At 42.8% G+C, this 23,860-nt stretch overlaps 2 protein-coding genes and 1 long non-coding RNA gene across 4 annotated transcripts; 1 reads left to right on the forward strand and 2 right to left on the reverse strand.

Annotated features, from left to right (window-relative positions):
- The first annotated feature begins 1,820 nt into the window (after nucleotides 1-1,820).
- LOC120743255 lies at nucleotides 1,821-3,277 on the forward strand. Its single transcript, XR_005698128.1, has 2 exons — nucleotides 1,821-2,751; nucleotides 2,875-3,277. It is a non-coding gene; the product is annotated as an uncharacterized LOC120743255 (long non-coding RNA).
- Nucleotides 3,278-4,699: 1,422 nt separating this feature from the next.
- On the reverse strand, nucleotides 4,700-9,392 carry LOC120743260 (phospholipase A and acyltransferase 3-like). Its single transcript, XM_040046844.1, has 6 exons — nucleotides 9,246-9,392; nucleotides 8,115-8,205; nucleotides 7,035-7,087; nucleotides 6,789-6,897; nucleotides 6,372-6,619; nucleotides 4,700-5,146 (listed from the first exon to the last, which is right to left on the reverse strand). The coding sequence occupies exons 1-5, from the start codon at nucleotides 9,390-9,392 to the stop codon at nucleotides 6,372-6,374; spliced, it is 648 nt and encodes a 215-aa protein (XP_039902778.1). The 3' UTR covers nucleotides 4,700-5,146.
- Nucleotides 9,393-18,989: 9,597 nt separating this feature from the next.
- Nucleotides 18,990-23,434, reverse strand: LOC120743249 (actin, cytoplasmic). Of its 2 annotated transcripts, none has more exons than XM_040046836.1 (9): nucleotides 23,302-23,434; nucleotides 21,398-21,522; nucleotides 21,197-21,325; nucleotides 20,807-20,917; nucleotides 20,551-20,635; nucleotides 20,182-20,343; nucleotides 19,866-20,057; nucleotides 19,569-19,750; nucleotides 18,990-19,274 (listed from the first exon to the last, which is right to left on the reverse strand). In XM_040046836.1, the coding sequence occupies exons 2-9, from the start codon at nucleotides 21,518-21,520 to the stop codon at nucleotides 19,131-19,133; spliced, it is 1,128 nt and encodes a 375-aa protein (XP_039902770.1). In that variant the 5' UTR covers nucleotides 21,521-21,522; nucleotides 23,302-23,434; the 3' UTR covers nucleotides 18,990-19,130. The 2 variants fall into 2 exon arrangements, with proteins under 2 accessions (XP_039902770.1, XP_039902772.1); XM_040046838.1 differs by lacking the exon at nucleotides 18,990-19,274 and adding an exon at nucleotides 19,357-19,465 and having other exon boundaries at nucleotides 19,534-19,750.
- Nucleotides 23,435-23,860: the final 426 nt, after the last annotated feature.

The following is a 23,860-nucleotide window of genomic DNA, read 5'->3' on the forward strand; positions in this document are numbered from 1 at the left end:
GGAAGAGTGAATCTACAATAGGCAAGCAGCTTGGTGTGAAAAAATCAACTGTGGGAGCAATCATCAGAAAATGGAAGACATACAAGACCACTGATAATCTCCCTCGATCTGGGGCTCCACGCAAGATCTCATCCCGTGGGGTCAAAATGATCATGAGAACGGTGAGCAAAGATCCCAGAACCACACGGGGGGACCTGGTGAATGACCTGCAGAGAGCTGGGACCAAAGTAACAAAGGTCACCATCAGTAACACACTACAACGGCAGGGAATCAAATCCCGCAGTGCCAGACGTGTTCCGCTGCTGAAGCCAGTGCATGTCCAGGCCCGTCTGAAGTTTGCCAGAGAGCACATGGATGATACAGCAGAGGATTGGGAGAACGTCATGTGGTCAGATGAAACCAAAGTAGAACTTTTTGGTATAAACTCAACTCGTTGTGTTTGGAGGAAGAAGAATACTGAGTTGCATCCCAAGAACACCATACCTACTGTGAAGCATGGGGGTGGAAACATCATGCTATGGGGCTGTTTTTCTGCCAAGGGGACAGGACGACTGATCCGTGTTAAGGACAGAATGAATGGGGCCATGTATGGTGAGATTTTGAGCCAAAACCTCCTTCCATCAGTGAGAACTTTGAAGATGAAACGAGGCTGGGTCTTCCAACATGACAACGATCCAAAACACACCGCCCGGGCAACAAAGGAGTGGCTCCGTAAGAAGCATTTGAAAGTCCTGGAGTGGCCTAGCCAGTCTCCAGACCTCAACCCCATAGAAAATCTGTGGCGGGAGTTGAAAGTCCGTGTTGCTCGGCGACAGCCCCAAAACATCACTGCTCTCGAGAAGATCTGCATGGAGGAATGGGCCAAAATACCAGCTACTGTGTGTGCAAACCTGGTAAAGACCTATAGTAAACGTTTGACCTCTGTTATTGCCAACAAAGGTTATGTTACAAAGTATTGAGTTGTATTTTTGTTATTGACCAAATACTTATTTTCCACCCTGATTTACCAATAAATTCTTTACAAATCCTACCATGTGGATTCATGGATTTTTTTTTCACATTCTGTCTCTCACAGTTGAAGTGTACCTCTGGTGCAAATTACTGACCTCTGTCATCATTGTAGGTGGGGGAACTTGCACAATCGGTGGCTGACTAAATACTTTTTTGCCCCACTGTAGGTATCAAGCTGCTGAAGAGTTTAACATGTCTTTAGCATGTTTTTCATTTAATGATGCACCAAATGTTCTCTATAAGTGAAACATCTGGACTCCAGGCAGGCCAATTCAGCTCCTGCACTCTTCTCCAGCTGTTGTAATAGCTGTAGTTTCACCTCTGACCTGAGAAGCTTCTTCAGTTCTAAGATCAATACATGGAGATTTTAGGCCCTAAGAGGGTAGTTGACCCACTATTGAGCATGTGCCTCATCACATGAGCCAAGGTGTAAGAACGGGCGTGAGTCACTATCAGCAGAGGTTTCGGGGGAAACCATTGAGAGACCTTGCCTCATCCTGTCATGTGACTTATTGAGATTGACTGACAAGAGATGTGAGTGGGCGTTAAGGCGTCTGGGAAGGGATCTCAAAACTGGCTTATAGATGGCAGACAGTTGGTGTCATAAGCCCCGCCCTCTGCTCAAACCATCTGTCCAAAATGTGAACATTGGCATCCTCGAAAGAGTGACCTGTTTGTAAGTCAACACTGATCTAGGAATCACTGAAGTACAAAAAAGGCTCCTAACTGAAGAGACGAACCAGTGTTTTGTCTCCACATCACAGACAAGTTTGTGATGTGGAGACAAACTTGTCTGTGATCACAAGTTTGTCTGTGATGTTTCAACACTTTGTTACAAGCAGCTTGTCACAAAAACACAGAACATGTTTGAATCTATGAAAAGTGCCAATAAAAACATTTTGACAGGAATAAAAACGTATTTTGAACCATTAAGGTGACTCTCGAAGAGCTTTCAGGGGAAAACGTGAAATATAGACTTGCGCAGCACTCTGCACACCTCCTCTTTCATTCCACACTTCTCTCACAGCAACAAGTTCAGCTCACGATCCAACAAACCGTTAGAAACAGTGCGTCCATGATCGATCAGCAGACTGATCAGGAGAAGTAGTGATTGATCGCATGCATCACAGATAAAACTGACATGAGGTGAGTGTCTGTGTTTCGTAATTATTTTGGTGACACTTCACAGACGAAGCTGGATCCAGTTTTCTGGTCACTTTAAACAAAAACTGAGCGTCAGCTTTAAAGAACTACACACTGAGTTTTATTACGGATGAAATTCAGATCATTTGAGGAGGAATTAGAAGCAGCTCATCAGCTGATTCTGTATTTATTGATTTATTCATTAAGCAAAGACAGTCAGTGGATTTTCATTCAGACTGGTTTCAGCTGGAAAATGTCACCAAATATTTAAGTTGAAATTTTTCATAGTTTTATTTCAGACTGATGACGTAACGGCGATTCCTCTGTTACAGATTCTGTGGTCACAACAAAGCAGAGCAGCAGAGGACAGCAAAGTGTGTTTGAGTCCAGCTTCATGAGCATTTAATGTGCTGGTCACAAAAAGTTCCAGTGTTATAAAGTTACTGCTGTTGTGTTGTGCTGCTTCCTCACCTGTCTGAGGTGGTCAGTTGCTGCATTCACAGGATGCAGCGTTTAAGCAACATCTGAATTTCAAACACAGTCTCTGATCTCTGGCTGAAGTTTCTTCCTCCCACCTGAGCTCACCACAGTGTGAAGGTCATATCAGGTCAGGTCTAGATTGTTGCTCTTTAAAGTTCAAACTATAAAGGTAAAATAATTATAGCAGACACCTGCTCGTTCTTCTGTAGTTCACAAAAGTCTCTTTGTTCTTCCTTCCAGCTGAATGTGTGTGATGATTTCAGCAGTGATATTATGGCCAGTGCAGCAGCTGGTGAGTCTTTATTACTCTGATACATCCTCTCTCAGTGGGCACACATCACTCAGACGTTCAGGCCTTCAAACCCAATCTGAGGCTGGAAAAGAAAAAGCAGAGTCAGGTCGGATTATAGCAGTTTATTTTTCATATAACATTATAATACAACATGTCACATCACCTGTAATTTTAATGACCTCAAATTACCCACCAGCACTTCCATCAGCATGAAGGAGTAAGAATTTAAATTGTTACAGGCATGAAGACACTGTAGGTTTTTATCAAGTAATCAGGTATTAAGAGTATTTTAGAAGAAATGAGACACAAAGCACAGTGTAGGTCATTTTAAATAGTTGGTTACAGTACACATCAAACTGAGATAAGAGCCGTTTTTTCTTTGTTATTACCTGGAAAAATGAAGTCTGTGAAACATCATCGGCTGAATGATGCGCACGTTTGCAAAGTACATGTCTCACTGCTGTGCACAAAAATACATCAGCTTCAGAAAAACCTGTGAAACAAGTTTTGACTCAAATAAAATTCTTGTCCATTCAGTCATTGTGATATCAAATCCCAAAGAGGAGGGCTCATCTGACGACTACACCAAGCGTCCACCCTTAGAAGCTGTGGTCAGACTGTGCAGAGACAGATCCTCGTGGAAGATGAAACTTGATCATGCAGAGATGTTAAAGCACTCGTGTCAGATTGTAAAGGAGAACAATGGAGAACATGTGAGCTGTGACAGATTTGAGACTGAGGATCCTGCTTTAACCAAGACGTCCGAACAATTCAAAGTTTCTGATGAAAGTCGTCTTCAACCCTTTAAATTGAACATGAACACGTGTATTAGGTCTTTTTGAGTAAGTGAACTGAGCTGAATCTGCCGCAGTCATGCAGACGGCCCTCGTTTTACTTCATTGAAACACTTTATAAAAATCTGAATAATTCAGGTTTAATAAAGAGAACCAGAGGAATACATTTCTCACTTGATGTAGAAGAGACGGTTATCATTATTACATCATTACAAAAATGACGAGTGGAAGCAGTGAAAGTGGAACTGATGTGCTTTGTTGTTTTGCAGGAAAGTTTCAGAAAGATCCTGCAACAAAAGTCAAAATTCGTGGCGAGAAATCGTTTTTGTCTTCCTTCCCCTGAAAGTTTCTCCTGTTTTCCAGAAACCTGAATGAAAACAATTTGTTGTTGTAGTGTTACTAAAGTAGTACTTTTACAAAATCTGTCAGCTGCAGATTTTTCTTTTTATAAGTTTTATATTCAGATGACATCATTACATTTCTGATGAATCTTGTATTTTTTCAAAGACTTCAGAGAAATTCAAATTAAGCAAACAGCTGATTGACCCGTTTCACATGTCATCAGCTCATACAGCTGCTCTCTGTGGGGCTGATTACTGCTAATTAAAACGATTGAACGAACTGGTTGATGACACTATTCTGTCAATTCTGACTGAAAGTGTCAGTATGAGTATATACACATGAGGAAAAGACTAATATCTAATATCACTTGTTTGAAAATAGACCTCAAAGTGAGTTTTGTCCATATTCTGCATGAATCAAAGAAAGTTTGAAAGTTTCCCTTTAATTTTTGCTCGATGACACAATGACAGCGCAGTCAATGCATCTCACCACGAAACTGTTTTTTTGTATAGTTTCAGTCATTATGCAAATGTCCTGGTTATAAGACCTGACCTGCAGTCAGCTGAGACTGAAGATGAGTGACGAAGTTTTTTTCCTTCAAAAAATGTCCAGATGAACAGAATCAACTTTTGGGGAAATTTTTTTTATTATTTGTTTGTTATAAAATGTAAGAATTACAATAAACTCTGTGAAGATGCAGTATTTGTATACTGTGGGCCAGTGGATGAAGTGATGTAAGGAAGCACATCATGATTAAAAGCACTGTGGAGTAATCTAATCGTAGCTCTGGCTTTGCAGCCGTTACAGAGGAACCACATTTATCTTCCACTTACTGTATTTTAAAATAAAGTCAGAGGTTTCCTGATGATTCTTCTGTCCATCTCTTTGTGGACACTAACGTAGGCGTGTGGATTCAGCGATCAGAACTGTGTGATTTTATGGTAATGACAGGAATGTGTTAGCGTCTCACACAAAGTTTGCTTTAGGCCTACCAAAGTCGTCCCAGGCCTGCAGTAACTGTATCAGTAACTGTATCAGTAACTGTATCCCACGCTCTGGCAAAGTTTTCCACTCCTTGAGGCACCTGCAGGGAGAAAACATCACAGGAAGTGAGCAGACATCCTGATGAACAGAACTCCATTCAGACCTAGTTTCTTATCAGATAGAGAAATAAAATGAGTATAAAAGCAAAATTCCTCCGCCTGGGCTGCCGTGCACCTCTGCATGTCTGCTTCAACGTGTGACCCCGCCCCTCCCCGGGCAGTCGAGGATGAGTGCACTAACAGCCTGCAGGCTGATGTTTTAATGAGTGTTTGATGGAAAATGACAATGGCAGAGTTTGTGCTCTCTCGTCCAGTCAGTGCCGTTCTTCACGCCTGTCTCATCAGCACAAACGCTTTAAAGGGGACAATCTAGGCCTTCAGCAATAATACAGACGGCAATGTATTTAAAAATCTGACCTTTAAGATCTTAACTTTAAAAAACCAAACAAACATCTGTCACATAGGAAAGAAGCATCAATATCTGATGAGCAGACGTATTAACTTGGCCTTAATGTGTTTTATTTGGTGGAGTTTGGTGCAGTTTTCTTGTTTTGTGGGGTTTTTCAACAGAGATGGGGAACTCTAACATGTTGTTTTGTTCACGTTTGCACATCTTAATTTTTAAGTGAAATGTGCTTTATACACTATATGCATATAAAGCACCCTTTTCCTTTGTGTGATGCATTTTTCTCTGTTTTTACAAAAAGGGAACAAAGGTGTTTAACTCAACCTTGGATGATCTTGTTCTTGCTGAGGTGATGTGAAGTGAAACATGCATTCTTTTTTTGGTAATGTGCTGGAAAAGCTTGAAAGCTTGAGCTTTTTTTTTACATGCATATCTGATTAAATGAGGTTTGTGTAATGAGTTTTTGATCCAATTTTCAAAACACTTTACTGTTCATTTAAAAACTCCTCTTTAACAGGAAGAAACCTCCAACAGAACCAGGCTGAGGGAGGGGCGGGGCCATCTGCCACCACGAGGGGAGTGAAAGGGCAGGAGACACAACATCCACATGAAGATCTCCTGTTTACATGTACAGTGCTGAATATGTTTTAAAGCTAAAGTTTAGTCAGTAGGAGATAGATGATGTCTTTACATTATGTTTCTGCAAATCATTCTCTGTTAATCTGAATCCAAAACCTGCTGAAATGGGATTCATCAGTAGAATTCAAATAAAGGGTCAAACAGGAAATGAGCTTCCAGCAGCACAGGTCTTGTTCTTTGCAAACAGATTCTGTATTTTCTGTCTACATGGTTCCGCCCACCTACTGCGACGCAGACACACCATATCGTCGCTCTGTGGCAAAGTGCTCACAGTTCCTCCTGATGCTGTGGTACGTTATCTCTCTGCCCACCCAGCTCCTGGCCTCTGTAACAATGACGTCAGCTGGGCGGGGATTATGGGTGGAGTCCAGGCTGTTGTTGATTTGCCACTGGTCATTTCCCACCACAGCCCTCAGATTCTCCTCCCTCACAACCCCCCTCTGAGTTATGACAGCGATGCTGTTGAAACCTGCAAACACATGAAGGATAAACTGGGATCAGAAGTAAAGGCTTCATGAGTTCACCTTTTAGAGTGAGCTATGAATCAGTTTCATGTGTGATGTCATTTAAGCTTCTGCTTCCAGACTGGGAGGAGTTAAGCTGTGGGAGGTGTTGTGACAGGTGTGTGCGGGACTTACTGGGCACGACCAAGTGAACCACAGAGCCATCACCAACATACACAGCCCAGTGCCGATAGCTGCCACGGAAGATCTCTATCAAGTCCCCGCGCTGTGGCCTCCGCCCACTCTGTGATTTACAGACAGAGAAAATGTTTGAAGCTGACTGTGCTCAGTGACTGCAGCACATTGATGAGAGACTTCAAATTAAACAAATCAATCAATCAGAGCACAGCCACAGACAACAGAAGCAAACGGTTTTCTTACCATGTCAGTGGGTACTTCGTCCACAGACCTCGAGCTGCTTTGATGTTCAGAACCTGCAGGAAAAGATCATTTTATAAACCAAATCCATCCACAGACAGTATCAACCTAATAACACACACAGTGTTAACACGATCAATCTCCTCTGAGTATTTACAGTCAGTGATGATGTTTGGGGTTACTGCCCTCACATGTGGGTGAGATCACTGAGACATAATATGTCAGCACTGACTTGGCTGTAGGTGAATCGAGCATCCTTAAAAATGATGATGATAATAAAACAGTCTTGTTATGTGTGGCATCTTTCTTCAGAGCTTTAATGTTCACCTTCTGTTAAAACTGAATCAAACAGGTGTTTCTGGTATTTAGCTTTATCACTGATATGTGGACATCAAAGATCAGTGTTAGCAGAATATGTTAACTCAAAATTAAACATTTTGAATTTGTGGTGGACTTTACATGCAGTATAAAAGATGGATGTAGCCACTGATGTCACTCGTTGGCTCTTGTTTTGAAGCCTGGAGTGTTTTTACTGTATGATCTGTGTGTTTCATAACCAGGTATGAAGAACATGGATCTGACTGTGAACCTGACTTTTGATGGCTTGTAGTCAAACAACAGCTACCTGGTTTTTTATCCATTACAATCCTCTAAAAATTATTATAATTTACAAAAACCTCATAAACCCGTCACAAATGTGTTTATTGAAGTCAACATCAAAGGAGCTGAGGCCTTTTTCTCCTACACTTTAATGCAACTGTAAGTCTTAACACAACGTGATGTGTCACGATATTTCTACAGTTGCTTCACTTTTTACACAGAAAGCTAAACTCAGCCTTTCATGGCTGTTATAAATATTTAACATCCTTTATTAAAAACATAATGACACCCTCATAGATGAAGAAGACATTGGCATCTCTTATTTTGAAAATCTGCTTCATGTTTTAGCAATCTGCCATTTGACTGGACAGTTTGACTCTTTTTGTAATCGGACTGTGACTGACCAATAAGAATCAGTCATGGGTCAGAGCTCCTCCCCTCTGCCTCCAGCAGAGTTTCAGGGTTAAAGTGTGAAGGACTCACGAGATGCTGATGTCGATGTTGATGCTGTGCTTCCCATCACCAACTGAACTTGAGCAACGTGAACTACAGATGAGAGGAGCTGCTGGGCTTTCTGGAAGAATTAAAATTCAGTTACACAAACACAAACTTTATTAATGACTCTGTTTACAGCAGGATTTTATGACCAATGAAGCTGAATTTACATTTCAGGAAAGGTTAAACTGTGAATGTCCTCAGACTTATATAAGAAACCTCTGCTGCAATGTTAAATTAGGTGAGTCAGTAAATTATGTGACGTCAACAGTGACATAAGATAAGAAATGACATCTTTACAGTGCTTTTTACTTTAAACACCAATGAAAGTAAAGATCAAAGGTTAAAATAAACCAGAATAAATTATTTAAATAAAACTAAACTCATCTTTAGAGAAATATCCTTAGTTTGGTTATATGCAGTATAAACCGAGTAGACCTGCATGTCTTTACTGTCTCGGGTTGCTTTCAGTTTTGTGTGACCCAGCGTGAACTGTGTCTGTTTCCTCTGTGGTTATGAAACGTGTCTTAAAAACACGCAGTTGCCGTACGAAGGTCACGTTCTGCGCATGTCAGGAAATGTTGGGGAATTTTAGCAGCATGGAGGCCGTCGGCTTAAATCACAGTATAATTTAGCATGCCAGGCCAAAGGCACATGGTAAAAGTATTAATCAGTATGATCTAATATGGAAAAGTAAAATCAGCCTTTCTTTAACAGCACTGAGCTCTCCACCAATCACAGACACGGGGACTGCAGACAAACTCCATCTCTGATGAAAAGGATTATTGTTGAGGTCACAGGAATCAAACCTGCACCCTTGTTTTGGTGGCAGCTGCTCTTTGGCTGAGTCGGAGACACCCTGTAGTGTGTTTGACACCAGCAGCAGTGTTCGTGTCAAACACCTCTGAGCTCTTTCAGGATCACTGACCAGATCAGAGTGAGAGATTCAGAAATGTACCTGAGACGCACAGCTTAATAAAGAACAAATCTGATGGTTGCTCCAGGTGACAGTTAGATAAAGAAGGAAAGCTGTCACATTATTTTCTCTTTCTTTATTGGAGCTTCGCTCCTGTGGTTGGCGGTTATGATGTGGGCGCTGCTGTGTTTGCTGCTCAGCACCGGGTCAGTAAAGAGGACCCGTCTCATATCAGAGGAGTCACTGTTCCTCCGCGCGCACACGTCACCGGCCACTCGTTTACGGAACATGAACACGCCTACGTCATTCTCGCGCTCCAGGTTTAAATCCTGTCTCACTGAGCGTTTCATGATAAACTCGGGCTGGAAACAAATAAAAGTCTGCAGAGCCTCTGTTTTATGAGCTTCTTCGTTTTTCCATAACTGAGTTTTTTTTTTATTTCTTTAATTTTTTTGGTAAATGGCCTGTATTTGTACAGCGCTTTTACTAGTCCCGCCTAAGGACCCCAAAGCGCTTTACAGATCCAGCCATCCACACACATCCACACACTGGTGGAGGCAGCTACGGTTGTAGCCACAGCTGCCCTGGGGCAGACTGACAGAGGCGAGGCTGCCACATCGCGCCATTGGCCCCTCTGGCCAACACCAGCAGGCAGCAGGTGAAGTGTCTTGCCCAAGGACACAACGACCGAGACTGTCCGAGCCGGGGCTCGAACCGGCAACCTTCCGATTACAAGACGAACTGCCAACTCCTGACCCACGATCGCACGATGTTTGATTTTCTTCTCACTGACAAAAATATTAACAATAAAACTTTCACTCGCGCAAACCTCACCTCGGTGCAAGATGCAAACATTCAAACTCGAGTTTGATTTTGGAAATGTCTTATATTTCTATACGCCGGTCAGACCTCGTGCAGCTGATCTAATGATGAATGATTATTGTCAATTTGAAGTCAATCACGTGCCCGCTTTAAATGATAATAATAGGAACTGAAAAAAACAATAAAGAGTAAAGTTTAGTTCACTGACCTGTTGATGCTGCGGTTGAAACCGAGAGTCAGAGTAACGTTTAGAGGAGAGGAGGATGAGGCAGTACCGGAAGTCTGTAGGAAAGCGCGCGTGTCCGTGTAAAGACACGCGCGTGTAAAGACACGCGCGTGCCACGCTATAATATGTAAAACAGACCTACACAAACACAAAACATTCATCCATGCAAACAATGTTTCAGTGTCTCTTTTGTCTCTTTTTCTGTCACTCGAGATTTTTTTCTAGTTTAATCTGCACAAAAACGGTGAAACATTCGAGCTGAAACGCCGCAGGCTCCGTGTCTCCATCCACGTGATGTCACGCATTTCACCAGTGACTGTCTCCGTGGACTTGGAGGCAGCTCGTGCTCCAGGTTCAAACACCTTCATTAAAAATCTTGTGTTTAAGGCTTTGAAACGTTTAAAAGACCAAAACGTTTAAGACAAATAAATATTTCATATCTGAGGCGCATGTATCAAACACGCTGTTGTACTCAGAGTCAGATCCCTCAGCTTTCAGGTTTGATCATTTTTATTGTACAAAAGTCAAACTCAGACTGTTACTGAGAGCACAGAGGGGGTTTCTGTGGAGCAGATCCAGAGGACACAGACTGACTGTGCTCTCCTGCATCCATGTTTCTAAGAGTCACGTCTCTATATAACACATCTATGATTGAATGATAAATCTGAGCAGTTTCCTCTGAACAACACATCTGCTGAAATCTGACGAGATGATGCTGAACATGCAGAAATCTCATGTGGCTTCATTGTGGAGTCGGACAAGTGCAGTCATAACACCGTCTCAGCCTTTAACCCTTTAAATCTAGTTAATGTGTTTATTTTACACAGTTTGAGACCTCAGTGTTCCACGCTAACAAAATGGAGCATGAAACTACGTGAAACACAGATAAGATTAGATTTCTTTGCACTTCCCATTCTCAGCTGTAGCAGGAGCCTCATCCCTGTGCATATTTCTGTTGTTGGTATAAGTGATTGGCCATCTTGCCAAGACTTTATTGGCTGTGGTCCAAAGAGAGCACCAAAGTCTTCAATCTTCAAAACACAAAGGCCCAAACTTTATTTATTCATGTCACCCTCAAAGACAGCACATGCTATCGATGCACCATCGAGAGTATTCAGTCTGTCTGTGGTTCTGCCAGCCATCCAGGACCTCTACAGGTAGACAGGCCTGAAGATCCTCTCTGGTTCCATCCACCACAGCCGTACACTTCACAGAAGCATCAACAGCAGCAGATGGAGGAAGAATTTCTAGCCACAAGCCATCACTGAGTTGCTGAAATATTGGCCTGTTTACACCAGGGGTGGGCAGCTCCAGGCCTCGAGGGCCTGCAGCTTTTAGATCTCACCCTGGATCAACACGCCTGAATCAAATGATTAGTTCAGTACCAGGCCTCTGGAGAACTTCAAGACATGTTGAGGAGGTCATTTATCCATTTAAATCAGCCGTGTTGGATCAAGGACACATCTAAGACCTGGAGGTCCCCACCCCTGGTTTACACAATCACTGTACACACTGTATGTATGTACCACTACCTCTGCACTACAGCTGCTACAGTATTTTTTAGGAATCTGTATTTATTTATTCTTATTCTTTATTCATATATGTTATTTTTATTTATATAGTTTATCTTATTTTTTTATCTAAGTCTTACTTATGTGCATTTTTCTGTGGACAATATTGAGGAGGCTGAGTATTTCATTGCTGGCAGTGATGTGCAATTGTTGCCTGTTTATGACAAACAACAACTTGAAACTTGAGCTGATCTCTCAGATAATGGAGAGGATGTAGTGACTCATCTGTGAAATAACATTTGTGCAAAATCAAATAACACTTAGGTGTATTTTTCTAAATGTTAAATAAAGAATAGAAAACACCTTCAGCTTCTGTGGCAAATTAATTATCTTAACATCAGGCTGCCCTCTGCTGCTGAACATGATCAAATATATCAGCATACACACAGGTGAGAGCAGTGGCGGTCCTAGCCTGTTTGGTGCCCCGGGCGAACACTCCCTTTGGCGCCCCCCAGATCACCACAACATAACCTAACAGACCTTAGTTCACAGATTCACTTTGTCTCTGGTTTATTTCTGGGATTTCACACAACCCAGGATTCAAATCATGAATACATGATGGGCTTGGATTTACAACATTATGAATGAAATGTGCTCTATTTGGAAGTAGCTGGCCCCTCCCCTTTCGACGGGCTGTGTGTGAGACTTTAAATCATCAAACTGTAAATTATAAATTTTAAATTGTTATTGATCCTTTACCCCGAGTCCTAAAGTGTATATTTATTTTCTTACTCTTCTTATATTTATTGTTTGTTTACTTGCACTGCTGTAACTGGAGCCTCGTTGTCTCGTCTCTATATCCTGGACTGTAGCGGAGATGACAATAAAGTTTACTTTGACTTCAGCAGCGAGCACGCGCACCGAGGGCTCTCGCGCTCACTTTTCACGTATAGAATTTCGAAAAAACATCGGTGCAAATGATAAGTCTGTATCATGATGTCTGGTGTTTTCGTGTTTGTTGGTTTGTTTTTATTTTGTTTTATTTTGGTTGGTTATTAGACGCTGCTCCAGCCAGCCAGAGACTCCCGCGCCGCCCCGCCCTCTCCTCCCTGTGCCGCAAGCAGCAGGCGCAGCTCACAAACGGAGGGCGCCCTTACTCCCAGCAAATGGGCGATAGAAAACCGATCGGTGCCTCTGCCATCCCCGCTATGTGCTGGCTGATGTCGGGGCAGCATGAGTACGAGCAAAAACAGTTCAACAAGTTCAAGTTTTTATTTTTACAGGTAACAATGGCATATTACTACCAGCAGTTACATTCTTAGGCTCAGAGACCCTCAATATTGCACACGAGTAACACATACTGAATTGACTGGGATCATGGGTGTGGATGCTTCTGCGCCACATGACGAGTGTGTGGCTGTGGTCACAGAGGATCCTCAGGCAAAAAAATTAAAGGTGTCTGTGAAGAAAGCTGCCAGTTTGAGAGCAGGACTGGGATGTTATCTGGTCTGTGTGTAACTGTAAGTGACTAAAAGTGAACAAAGTGTCGACAGTAAAAAAAGAGTGTAGAGTAGTTTATGTTTCTGCTGTGGAAATGTTCTTATCGGCTGGAGCTAAAAAGCAGAGTGGCTTTGGGGACAAAGGTGGCGCTCCTCCTCCTCAGTCCTGCAGGAAATGCAGCAGAGGCGCCGCCCAGAGGGGAGCCATTGAAATGCAGGGTGAACAATGTGAGAGGGGTCACCACCATCTCTTTGGTGTTGCTCACGTTCAGTTCAAGTGTGGAGCTGTCACATCACAAACTCCTGCAGAGCGAGCCGTGGTGCTGTGAGGGCCTGACAGCAGTGACAGAACTGTGTCATCAGCATATTTCACCAGGTGACAGTTGGGCTTTTTAACCCATGGCTTCTGCTTAGAGTGAGTCTGTACAGTAACCCGTGGTATGATGTCATCAGTGTATTCACTGATGCATTGTGTGCAATCATTCACACTATTGTTGGCAACAGCTTGAAAAAACTTACCACTCAGCAGTGCAGAAGCAGTGACGCAAGACGATGGCGGTCCAGCATTGAACCAAGCACATGATTGGCTGCTCACGCCTCAGCTTCTGCTTATAAGCTGGTAGCAGGACGACCGTGGGGAGATCTGATTTGCTGAAGGCTGGTTGGGGGCGGGCTCATGTGAACGAGGTACTTTTGTTCTCACAGGAACACCAGCCAAGCCGGGAACTGAGGAATGCAGCCATTTCTCCGTATAGTATCCTGATGGAAAGTCATCCAGGTCAGCAGTTCATCCAGCTTGTTTTCCAAAGTTAGGATGTTAGCTAGAAGAATGGTGGGAAGTGGGGAATGGTGCTGTCTGTTCATCAGCTGGACCATGACCCCGGCTCCTTTCCTCCGGCGTAGTTTCTGCTCAGGTGCATTTGTGTGGTCGAATGTGATCTGTGCCATTTAAACAGCACGTTTCCAAAAGTACTTTACACACTAAAATGCAACTAAAATAAGTAAAATGCACAACAATCATGCAGTACAATTTAATAGAGAAATAATAATACAATAAGAAAATAAAAAAACAACAACGACTAATCTGTTTAAACAAAAACGTTCGGGTCAATGTCTGCTAAGAGACAGTCCATAAAAATGTGTCCAGTGTTTGTGCAGATTGAATATTTAGACACAGACTGTTGCAGAATCTGCAAGTGTTAAAAACACGAGGAAAACTCGTGAAATTGAGTATGATGGCGAGTGATGGCAGCCATCCTCATCGGCGCCATCTGATAATCTAAAACACTGCATTAACCATGAAAAAACCCACGGCCATCTTTACACACAGCCCCGTTTACTCCCCAATTATGCAAATGAACACAGTTTTAAAAATAAACATTTTGATTGACTTTCTCAATCAAACTTTACAGGCAGCTGAAATCTGGAACTCATCCGCGACTCATCTTCATCCTGCCCCAAGTGGAGGAGTTCAAGTATCTCGGGGTCTTGTTCGCGAGTGATGGGAGAAGGGAGCCGGAGATCGACAGACGGATTGGGGCTGCAGCTGCAGTGATGCGGACGCTGCACCGGTCCGTCGTGGTGAAGAGGGAGCTGAGTGTAAAAGCGAAGCTCTCAATTTACCGGTCGATCTACGTCCCTACCCTCACCTATGGCCACGAGCTGTGGGTAGAGAACGAGATCGCTCCTCCACATCGAAAGGAGCCAGCTGAGGTGGTTCGGGCATCTGACAAGGATGCCTCCTGGGCGCCTCCTGGGTGAGGTGTTCCAGGCATGTCCCACCGGGAGGAGGCCCCGGGGCAGACTCAGGACACGCTGGAGAGATTATATCTCTCGGCTGGCCTGGGAACGCCTTGGTGTTCCCCCGGATAAGCTGGAGGAGGTGGCTGGGGAGAGGGAGGTCTGGGCCTCTTTGCTTAGGCTGCTGCCCCCGCGACCCGGCCCCGGATAAAGCGGATGAAGATGGATGGATGGAATCTGGAACCTGCATTTTATCTGCATTTTAATTTTTTCATTTCTAAATGTGGAAATTCTCGTGATGCACAAACAAAATTTATGACATTATCTTATTGTATTATTTTTGTATAATAAAAAAATGTATTATACAAATCTATAGAAATTCAAATGTATTATTTAAAAACACATGTTGCAATAAAAGATTACATTTGTAGATTCTGTGCTAACTTTTAACATTTTTGTTACCATTTCAGTGTCTGAGACGAGGGCTGTTCTGCTGGGGAGCAGCTGGTCTGAGTGGGAAACTTCTTACTGGGGGAGACAAATTTAACAGAGTGGACGAAAAGTGGACTCATTCAAAGCAAAGAGACAGTTCTCATCAACACACCAGATCTGCTTCATTCCAGCATCTCTGAAGACAAACTAAAAGGGCTCTCATGTGTTCCTGCTGGTCATACAGCCTGAGGACTTGACACAGCAACACAAACTGAGGCTCTGTGAAATTCTGAACATCTTCAGTGATTATTCTTTTGACCATTCACTGGTCCTGACATCAACACCCAGAGCTGATGGAGAGACCTTTGCAGGTCTTGATCAAATTTCCGTCTCGGAGACACAAATTCTTCAAGTTCAGGAGTTGCAGACAAAAATGGATACAAGTGTAGAGCGTAATGACGGGAGTCATGTGATCCGTCATCCAAGCAGAGCTGGAGCTCCTGTTAACTTTGTGCTCTATGGTTACGTTTACAAGAATATTCACATTGGTTGCAACTTTTTATTTTAATACATTTGCAGGAATTTCAAGCTGTTTTTCACGTTATGGATCATTGTGTTGAATTTTGAGAAGAAAAATGATTTTAATAAATTGTGGAATAAAGCTGTAACATGACAAAATGTGGAAGTGAAGTGCTGTTAAAACCTTCAGCATGCTGTGTAGTTAGTAAATAATATAAATGTTTCATTTGGAAATCGAGTCAGTGCCAATAACTACACCACCTCCACTGTGACACCCTGTTACATAAAAGACACTGTCCACAAAAAGTGTCCAACACCAGCTTCATCTTTTCTGAACATAAGTTAGGATATTGTCTTTTTGAATTAATGGAACTAAAACAACATTTCACCGTTATATGTATACAGTTATAATTTACTGGAAATCCACTAAGTAAACCTGGACAACCTGTCAAATAACAATCAAACCTCTTCTCAAACATAATCAGTGTGGAGAACATCTGTTCTCATCACTGGTTTTGTTTTTCCATCTCATAGATTAGAAAAGCTTCATGAAGCAGAGATTAATTTAATGCTGTAATAGAAAGAGATGAAAACATACAAGAGAATAAAGGAAGCAATCATAGTAAAAGTGAGTAAATGTCATGAACCGAAGCAAAAGTTTATTTATATAGCACTCTTCACAGACAGACAGGTGAAGAAACATCGAGACGCTTGGGATAAAGAAAGAACGGAGATCTGGGAGCGAATGCATGAGGAGGATAAACTGAACCAGGAGGAGGTGAAAGCAAGTAACAGAAAGCTGCAGTAGGATGAAACACTACATCTATTCATGGATTATTCTGCTGCTGTCATTGCTTTTATTTTTATGTAACACACTGATGCAAAGACCACAGAAAAAACACACGTGAAGTATTAAAACATGCAGGTGTGTTTGCATAAAAAGGAAACAAGTGTGTATTTAGGAGGTGAAGAACAAAAATCTGAATCAAAAGCTGACGAGTCAGTAACAGCTTGGATGCAGGTGCATCGCCAGGAAGGTGACCTACCCACTGAATGTAAGCCTTTAACTGTCCAAAGTTACTTTACTTACGTCTGTGCTTCAGTGGTGAAACATGTCATCATTTTATTGTTGTGATTTTCTTTTCTAATTTTAGACAAATGTCCTCCTGACATGTGTGCGTTCGTCTGAGGCCTTTTTAATTTCTCTCATCTGTAAGATCAGCTGAAGCACAAACACTGAAACAATAAAGCTGCTGCTGATTCCTAAGCCTGTTCCCATGTCGGCAGATCGTAATATTGACATTATTTTGAAATGTACATGTTAATTTGTGTAAGTTACTCAGATGAGGTGGAAAGTTGAGCCTCGGGGAACAGATTTAAACTCTTTTAATGATGGAGCAAAAAAAAATTACCCTGAAAATCTGCTCAAATTAAAAACAGTCGTGCTTTTAAATGTGATGAGGTTGTTTGTTAGTGAGGAATGTTTCATACATTTTTTTACATTTTTAGTGTGATGGTTGATCCTTTGTTTGTTAGTGTTTTTTATTTCTTTATCTTTGTTGCAGTTTGAGTGAGTGTGTAGTTCAAGTTGAAAACTAACTTCTGGCTTAGCTGCAGATGAAACGTCTACACAGAGCTGAAACATTTTGCAGCAACGTGTTCACTCTGTGTGAGAGACTATTTAAACCCGTGTTCACAATAAAACATCAGCTGTGTCCATTGTGAGTTATTCTGTAACCAGGAGACATACAAGGCATTATGTCATCGCAATCAGATGCTTTTACAGGATTTTTGCAATTTTATTTATTTAAACTTGTGCTGAAGCTCAGGAAACAAAGAAATGCCATAAAAAAAAAATACAGCTCACAGTACAGAGCAGTGTTCCTGTTGTGGAGCTACTGCAAGTTTGCAGAATGCAGCAGTCGCAGTCATGTATAACATGTTTAATGTCAATTATACACTAAAATGTTTGTGCAAACAGAAGCCAACAGGTGTGTTAATATATTATTAATGCAAGTAATAGTCACACCCAAGATTTTCTGCCCCCTGCTGGCAAGACCTGTTGGTAATAATGTTAATTGACATGCACATAAGAGAGGAAGTCACCCTACTTCCTCTCAAATATATTAAGTTCAAACATTAATATATTCATTCCTGCAGACACAATGTTTGTCGCTCTGTACATTCCTCAAGATTTCCAATCACCTCTTGAACCTATTGTGGTTTGTATCCTACCACAATATTTTTAGTGGCTCTTATATAGCAACCACATATTGGCCCCCTTTATGCACACAAGAAAAAAAGATAAAATGAAGGTCAAACAGGGAAAACAATGTCAGAATGAAGCTTGTTTATATTCCTTTCCGGTACATTTGACTAAAGACAGTCATCAGGTAAAACTGTCAGCTCAGCCACAGCAGTGAGCTGTACTCTTCAGGTGTGCAGGTCAGTCCGGAGATGGCATTGTATCCTGGGTGAACGTCAGCTGAGCTGAGAGGACAGATCCTTCTGAAATTCTTAATGTTCAACAAATTCTGTATTCAGCAACTAAGCGGGTGACGGTGGGATGACCAACATTATGCACTCACTTGATCAGCCAATCCACAAAGTGGTGAAATGTAGTGAAACTGACAAACTGTAGCACAACACCTCAGCGTTTGCAGGTTTAACAAGACCAAATGTAAACTTACAGAAACTATTTTATAAATCAAATTTTCAAAACCATTTCCTGCATTTGCTCCAGAAAAGAAACTACAGAAATGTGATTTTAGAGGGTTTGGGTGAGTTTAAGAATTGCAGGTACCAATACTCTACCAGATGATGGTAGCCACTAGTCATTGTTTAAAGTTAGCACAAAGCTAAACTGCATTTAGCGAGAACAGACCATCAACTTTGCTTTCTCTATGCTAATCAGCATAAAATGTGGGATTAGACCAGAGTTCAATGTTTGCATTCAACAAATGCAAACATTGGTGCAGGGCTTATAGCAATAAACTCAAACCACTCAGTGATTAAGTAAATAAATGACATTTTATTGAAAGATTTACCTGAACAGTTTGTAGAGTTTTATGACAGGTTATTTGACCAGAGAGATGCAGTGGAACTTTTTGTCTAACAGTTTGCAACAGCTCAAACCAACTTTCCTCAAACTGGACTAGAATTGCTAAGTTGTTTTAAATGCCGTTTAAGTGAAACTTGTACTGTAACACTAAAACCAGAGTCCTCATATTCACAGCATCTTCAGGCGTGTCCATGCGAGACAAACCAGACACATCTAGCTGGGACAGTGGAAGTACGGCGAATCTTGCACGGGCGGAGGGGGAGGAGCATGGAAGCATTTTAGAAGCACTTGCGGTGAACAATGGCGGGGCCGGACTCATCGTACTCCTGCTTGCTGATCCACATCTGCTGGAAAGTCGAGAGAGAGGCCAGGATGGAGCCGCCGATCCAGACGGAGTACTTCCTCTCGGGGGGAGCGATAATCTGGAGACGAGAACAGATTAGACATGAGGCAGGCAAGTACCTGTAGGCCCGTCTAGAGACGCACAGCAGCAGGTCGTCAAGTTTGAGAAGGTGTACACTAGAGGGCAGCAAAACTAGCTTCAGATAGATTTATAGTGGTGCCAAATGCCAGAGAGGAGGGTGTAAGTGGCACCGTTAAAGTGCAACACTGCCTCCCGTCATGCATGGGCAGAAGTTGATGACAGATTTAAAGTTTGCAGTTTTTAAAGTGCAACACTGCACAAGTTTACAGCTCAAGAGATCCAAGTAACAAACCTTAATTTTCATGGTGGGCGGGGCCAGGGCAGTGATCTCTTTCTGCATGCGGTCGGCGATGCCGGGGTACATGGTGGTGCCACCGGACAGCACAGTGTTGGCGTACAGGTCCTTACGGATGTCCACGTCACACTTCATGATGCTGTTGTAGGTCGTCTCGTGGATACCAGCCGACTCCATACCTGAATGAAGTTTTAGTGCAGAAGTGAGAGACCTGATGCACCAAGGCTTCAGCCCCTTTCAGAAAAATTCAGACTCCAACAGGCGTCTCTGGAGGGTCATTGATGATTTACAAACCAAGGAACGAAGGCTGGAAGAGCGCCTCGGGACAGCGGAACCGCTCATTGCCGATGGTGATGACTTGTCCGTCAGGAAGCTCGTAGCTCTTTTCCAGGGAGGAAGAGGAAGCTGCTGTCTGCATCTCCTGCTCAAAGTCCAGAGCCACGTAACAGAGCTTCTCCTTGATGTCACGCACGATCTCACGCTCGGCTGGAGGTCAGAGTTGACAGTTAAATGGACACTTAGACGGACGTGCGCATCATGGTTTGTAACTGCAGTAGCTGCAGATTATGGCTTTACATCAGCATGCTTGAAGGTAAAACTGCACATATACCAGTGGTGGTGAAGCTGTAGCCTCGCTCGGTCAGGATCTTCATCAGGTAGTCTGTCAGATCTCTGCCGGCCAGATCCAGACGGAGGATGGCGTGAGGCAGAGCGTAGCCCTCGTAGATGGGCACAGTGTGGCTGACACCGTCACCCGAGTCCATCACAATACCTGCAGGACACAACACTCAGGTCACTCTGGAGCCACTGAGCTTTGTGCTTCCTCTAATGGTCACTAGCTGCTGCTCTGAGCAGGGCCAGAGAATACTCAGAGAAGCAGCTCCAACCCCCAACTGAAGAAACGAGCCCCAAGCTAAACAAGGAAGTTTATCTGAAGCAGGACTCTGCACAGCAAGATCCTGAAACGCTGGAGACCCACCTGTGGTACGACCAGAAGCATACAGCGACAGCACGGCCTGGATGGCCACGTACATGGCAGGAGTGTTGAAGGTCTCGAACATGATCTGCACCAGAGAAAGACTTTAATGTACAAGTGCTATAATTACACCATTAGCCTGGAAATTAACTTCTTTTCTACAAGTGCAAAATGCATCCAGGCTAGAAAACCTTCACAGGTACAGGATCAACAGGTTCAGCGTATCAGCTGCTTTAATCAGAGATGGTCCTTCACACACCTGCGTCATCTTCTCCCTGTTGGCTTTGGGGTTGAGAGGAGCCTCAGTCAGCAGCACTGGATGCTCCTCAGGAGCAACACGGAGCTCATTGTAGAAGGTGTGATGCCAGATCTGCACGACAGAGGCAGCTCGCAGGTTAAGTACAAGTGCGATTAAATCAGAAGGTATTCAGTGAACTCTGATTCTCAGGTGATGAAATCAAAGTGGAAAATGGCATCTTTCAGCAGCAAGACAAGAGCAAACCAAACAAATAAACCCCCCCCACAAAAAAAATAAATAAATAAAACCAGTTTAGCTTGTTGTGGTTTTCTGTTTAAACTGGTCAGATTTCATTCAGGGGTTTAAAGACAACCTGTAGTGAGAGATGTCAGCTTTGATAAAGTCCTTCACCTTCTCCATGTCGTCCCAGTTTGTGACGATGCCGTGCTCGATGGGGTACTTCAGGGTCAGGATGCCTCTCTTGCTCTGAGCCTCGTCTCCCACGTAGCTGTCCTTCTGTCCCATTCCCACCATCACACCCTGCAGACACAGTTACACGCGTCAGGTTTATGTGCAGGGTTGCAGTCAAATTCCTGAGAGTGATGTTCGTACCTGGTGCCTCGGGCGACCGACGATAGAGGGGAAGACAGCTCGGGGGGCGTCGTCTCCAGCGAAACCCGCTTTGCACATACCGGAGCCATTATCAACAACGAGGGCAGAGATTTCTTCATCCATGTCTGAAAGAACAGTCATTCACATAATCAGAGCGTAAATCTCTTAAAGTAAATACGTTAACAATTCTGTTCTGCAGTGTTAGTGACTGGCTGCTCCCGTATGGGAACGATGCCACCTTATCCCACAGTCCAGCCAATGATGCGATTCACATTCAAGCCACGTTAATGACAAAGGGTACAACCACTGGAGATGTGAGCAGGACAGACAGAAAGTGTGGACTTTATACCAGTTTTTATAAAAGTCTGATAAAAATATCTGCAATGTTTTGTTTTCTTCCTGAATACTGTTGTCGTTTATATTTACCGCAGGAAGAAACTGTAAAAACAGCGTTTTATAAGGAAAGCACTCTCCGCCTGTGAGCAAACCCCTGCCCCCAGCCTTATGGGGGCCAATCAAAAAAATTATATGGGAACATGGCATTTATTGTTGTGGCACAAAATTTGTGTTGTATCAGATTTGATGCAGAACAGCTGATTGTTCTGTAAATAGTTTGAAATGTTTATTTAAAAAAAACAAAAAAAAAAAAAAAAAAGCCTTTGCTGCATTTTTAGGTAAACAGCTGCAACAAACTCAGTAACTTTTTTGAAGAACTAAATAATTAATTGCCCAACATTTGTCATTATTTACTATATTTCAGCCACAGGACTCTACTTATGACTCATTGTCATAATTATGAGTCTGAGCAAAAATAAATAAATAAAAAAGTTTTCAAAATTTGAGTTAAAGTTATTTTTACTTCCAATAGTGTTAACATACTGCACAGGTCAGGAACAAGATTTTTTTTAAAACTTTCATTGTAAGTGGGCTAAAGCAGTTAATTTAAAGTAGTCTAACATAAATGCTGTAATTTGATTACTTTAATAAACCATGTAACTTGGATGATTCGATGCTGGCGTGACCACAGTGCACACGTCTGCTGTCGCTCAGTGATCCAGGGGCGCTCAGGGAGTTTGTGTGTTCGCTCAGACACGTGAAACATTAGAGGGAACATTGATGGTGGGTGGGGCTTCTGGCTAAACTGAGTTGTTTTGTCACATTTTTCAGTCGAGAACATTTCAACAAGTTCAGACAGAACAAACTCTTCTGCTCTGCAAACCCAGATTCTCATCTGGCTCAGTCCATTAGGAACACGGTTTGTAGTTTCTATGCACGTGTCCAGGTCACACTAACAGTCACGCATGTTTTTAAGTTGGCTGAACAGAAAACTACAGCAGCAGGTCGGATTATGTAAGAGTTAGAAACAGGAAGCACAGAGGAGCAGCCCTTCCCTCGGGTCATCACTCATTCACTGAAGATGGATTTTGACACAGTTTTTAAACTTGAATAAATCTCAAGCAGTCATGAACATTAAAGAAATATCACATTTTTCACTTTAAGTTTCAGAAGAAACATGAGCTGCACGTTTTACAAAACAGTGAGATGTTAGTTGACTTTGCATTTTTTCCCTTTAACATTAGTTTGTTGTATAGTTTCCTCCAGTTTTACTTAAAGATCTCAGCATCAAGTCAGCTTTTATCGTGCAGGCTGGTTTCAACCAGCATCCTCCGCCCTCACAGAGGCTCTCCTCCGGCCTGTGTGAGCTCAGTCAGATCAGAGTTAGCGGTTCGAGAACCGGTTTGTTCTTTAGCGCCTCTCTAATGAAACCGCAGCTCAGAGTAACATCGTGTTTCAGCTGCGACAGCTTTAACTTTAAATCTGAGCTCTTTAATTAAACCGAGCTTCAGCCTAATTGTTCCACTCTGACCTCCGAACTACATGAGAAACTGTACTCTGAGTGTTACCTGTGCAGGTGAGTCAGGCGCGTCTGTGGTGAAGTCTCGCGGATGCTTCTCTGGCCCAGCTGTGCGGTTACTGCAGCAACATTAGCGCGAGCGCACCGGTTTTATCCGCGCTCGCGGGACAGCTGGCGTTTCCCATAAAAGGTAACGTTCTGACAGCCGCGCTCTAATTGGTCCAGGTGACCAGGACCTCGCAGGTGCTCTCAGCTGGCGCGCTGATTGGCTGTAGGAGGCATCCGTCAAAGGGGAGGGGCCATCACCAGAGACGGAATCCTGATTTCTCCTCCGCCACAAAAATCCTGCAAAGGTTTTAATCTAATATGGAGTCCGCCTGAGAACGAGGACGCTGATTGGCCAGGAGCACCGGAAGTAAGCTCTGGATTAAATGTAGTTTATTCTCTGCGCTGATGAATATTAAAGAAAGCCCCAGTAAACCAAAAATAGCTGAGTATACATCACACAAATCACCCAGGAGGTCAAACAGGAGGAAATAATAATACAAAAAAACTTTATTTATTTACTCAAGTTCAAATGTTTGGTCACATGATTGCAATCAGGAACC

Source organism: Simochromis diagramma, unplaced genomic scaffold (assembly GCF_900408965.1).
Source record: "Simochromis diagramma unplaced genomic scaffold, fSimDia1.1 OVJJ01000491.1, whole genome shotgun sequence".
Lineage (NCBI taxonomy): Eukaryota > Metazoa > Chordata > Actinopteri > Cichliformes > Cichlidae > Simochromis > Simochromis diagramma.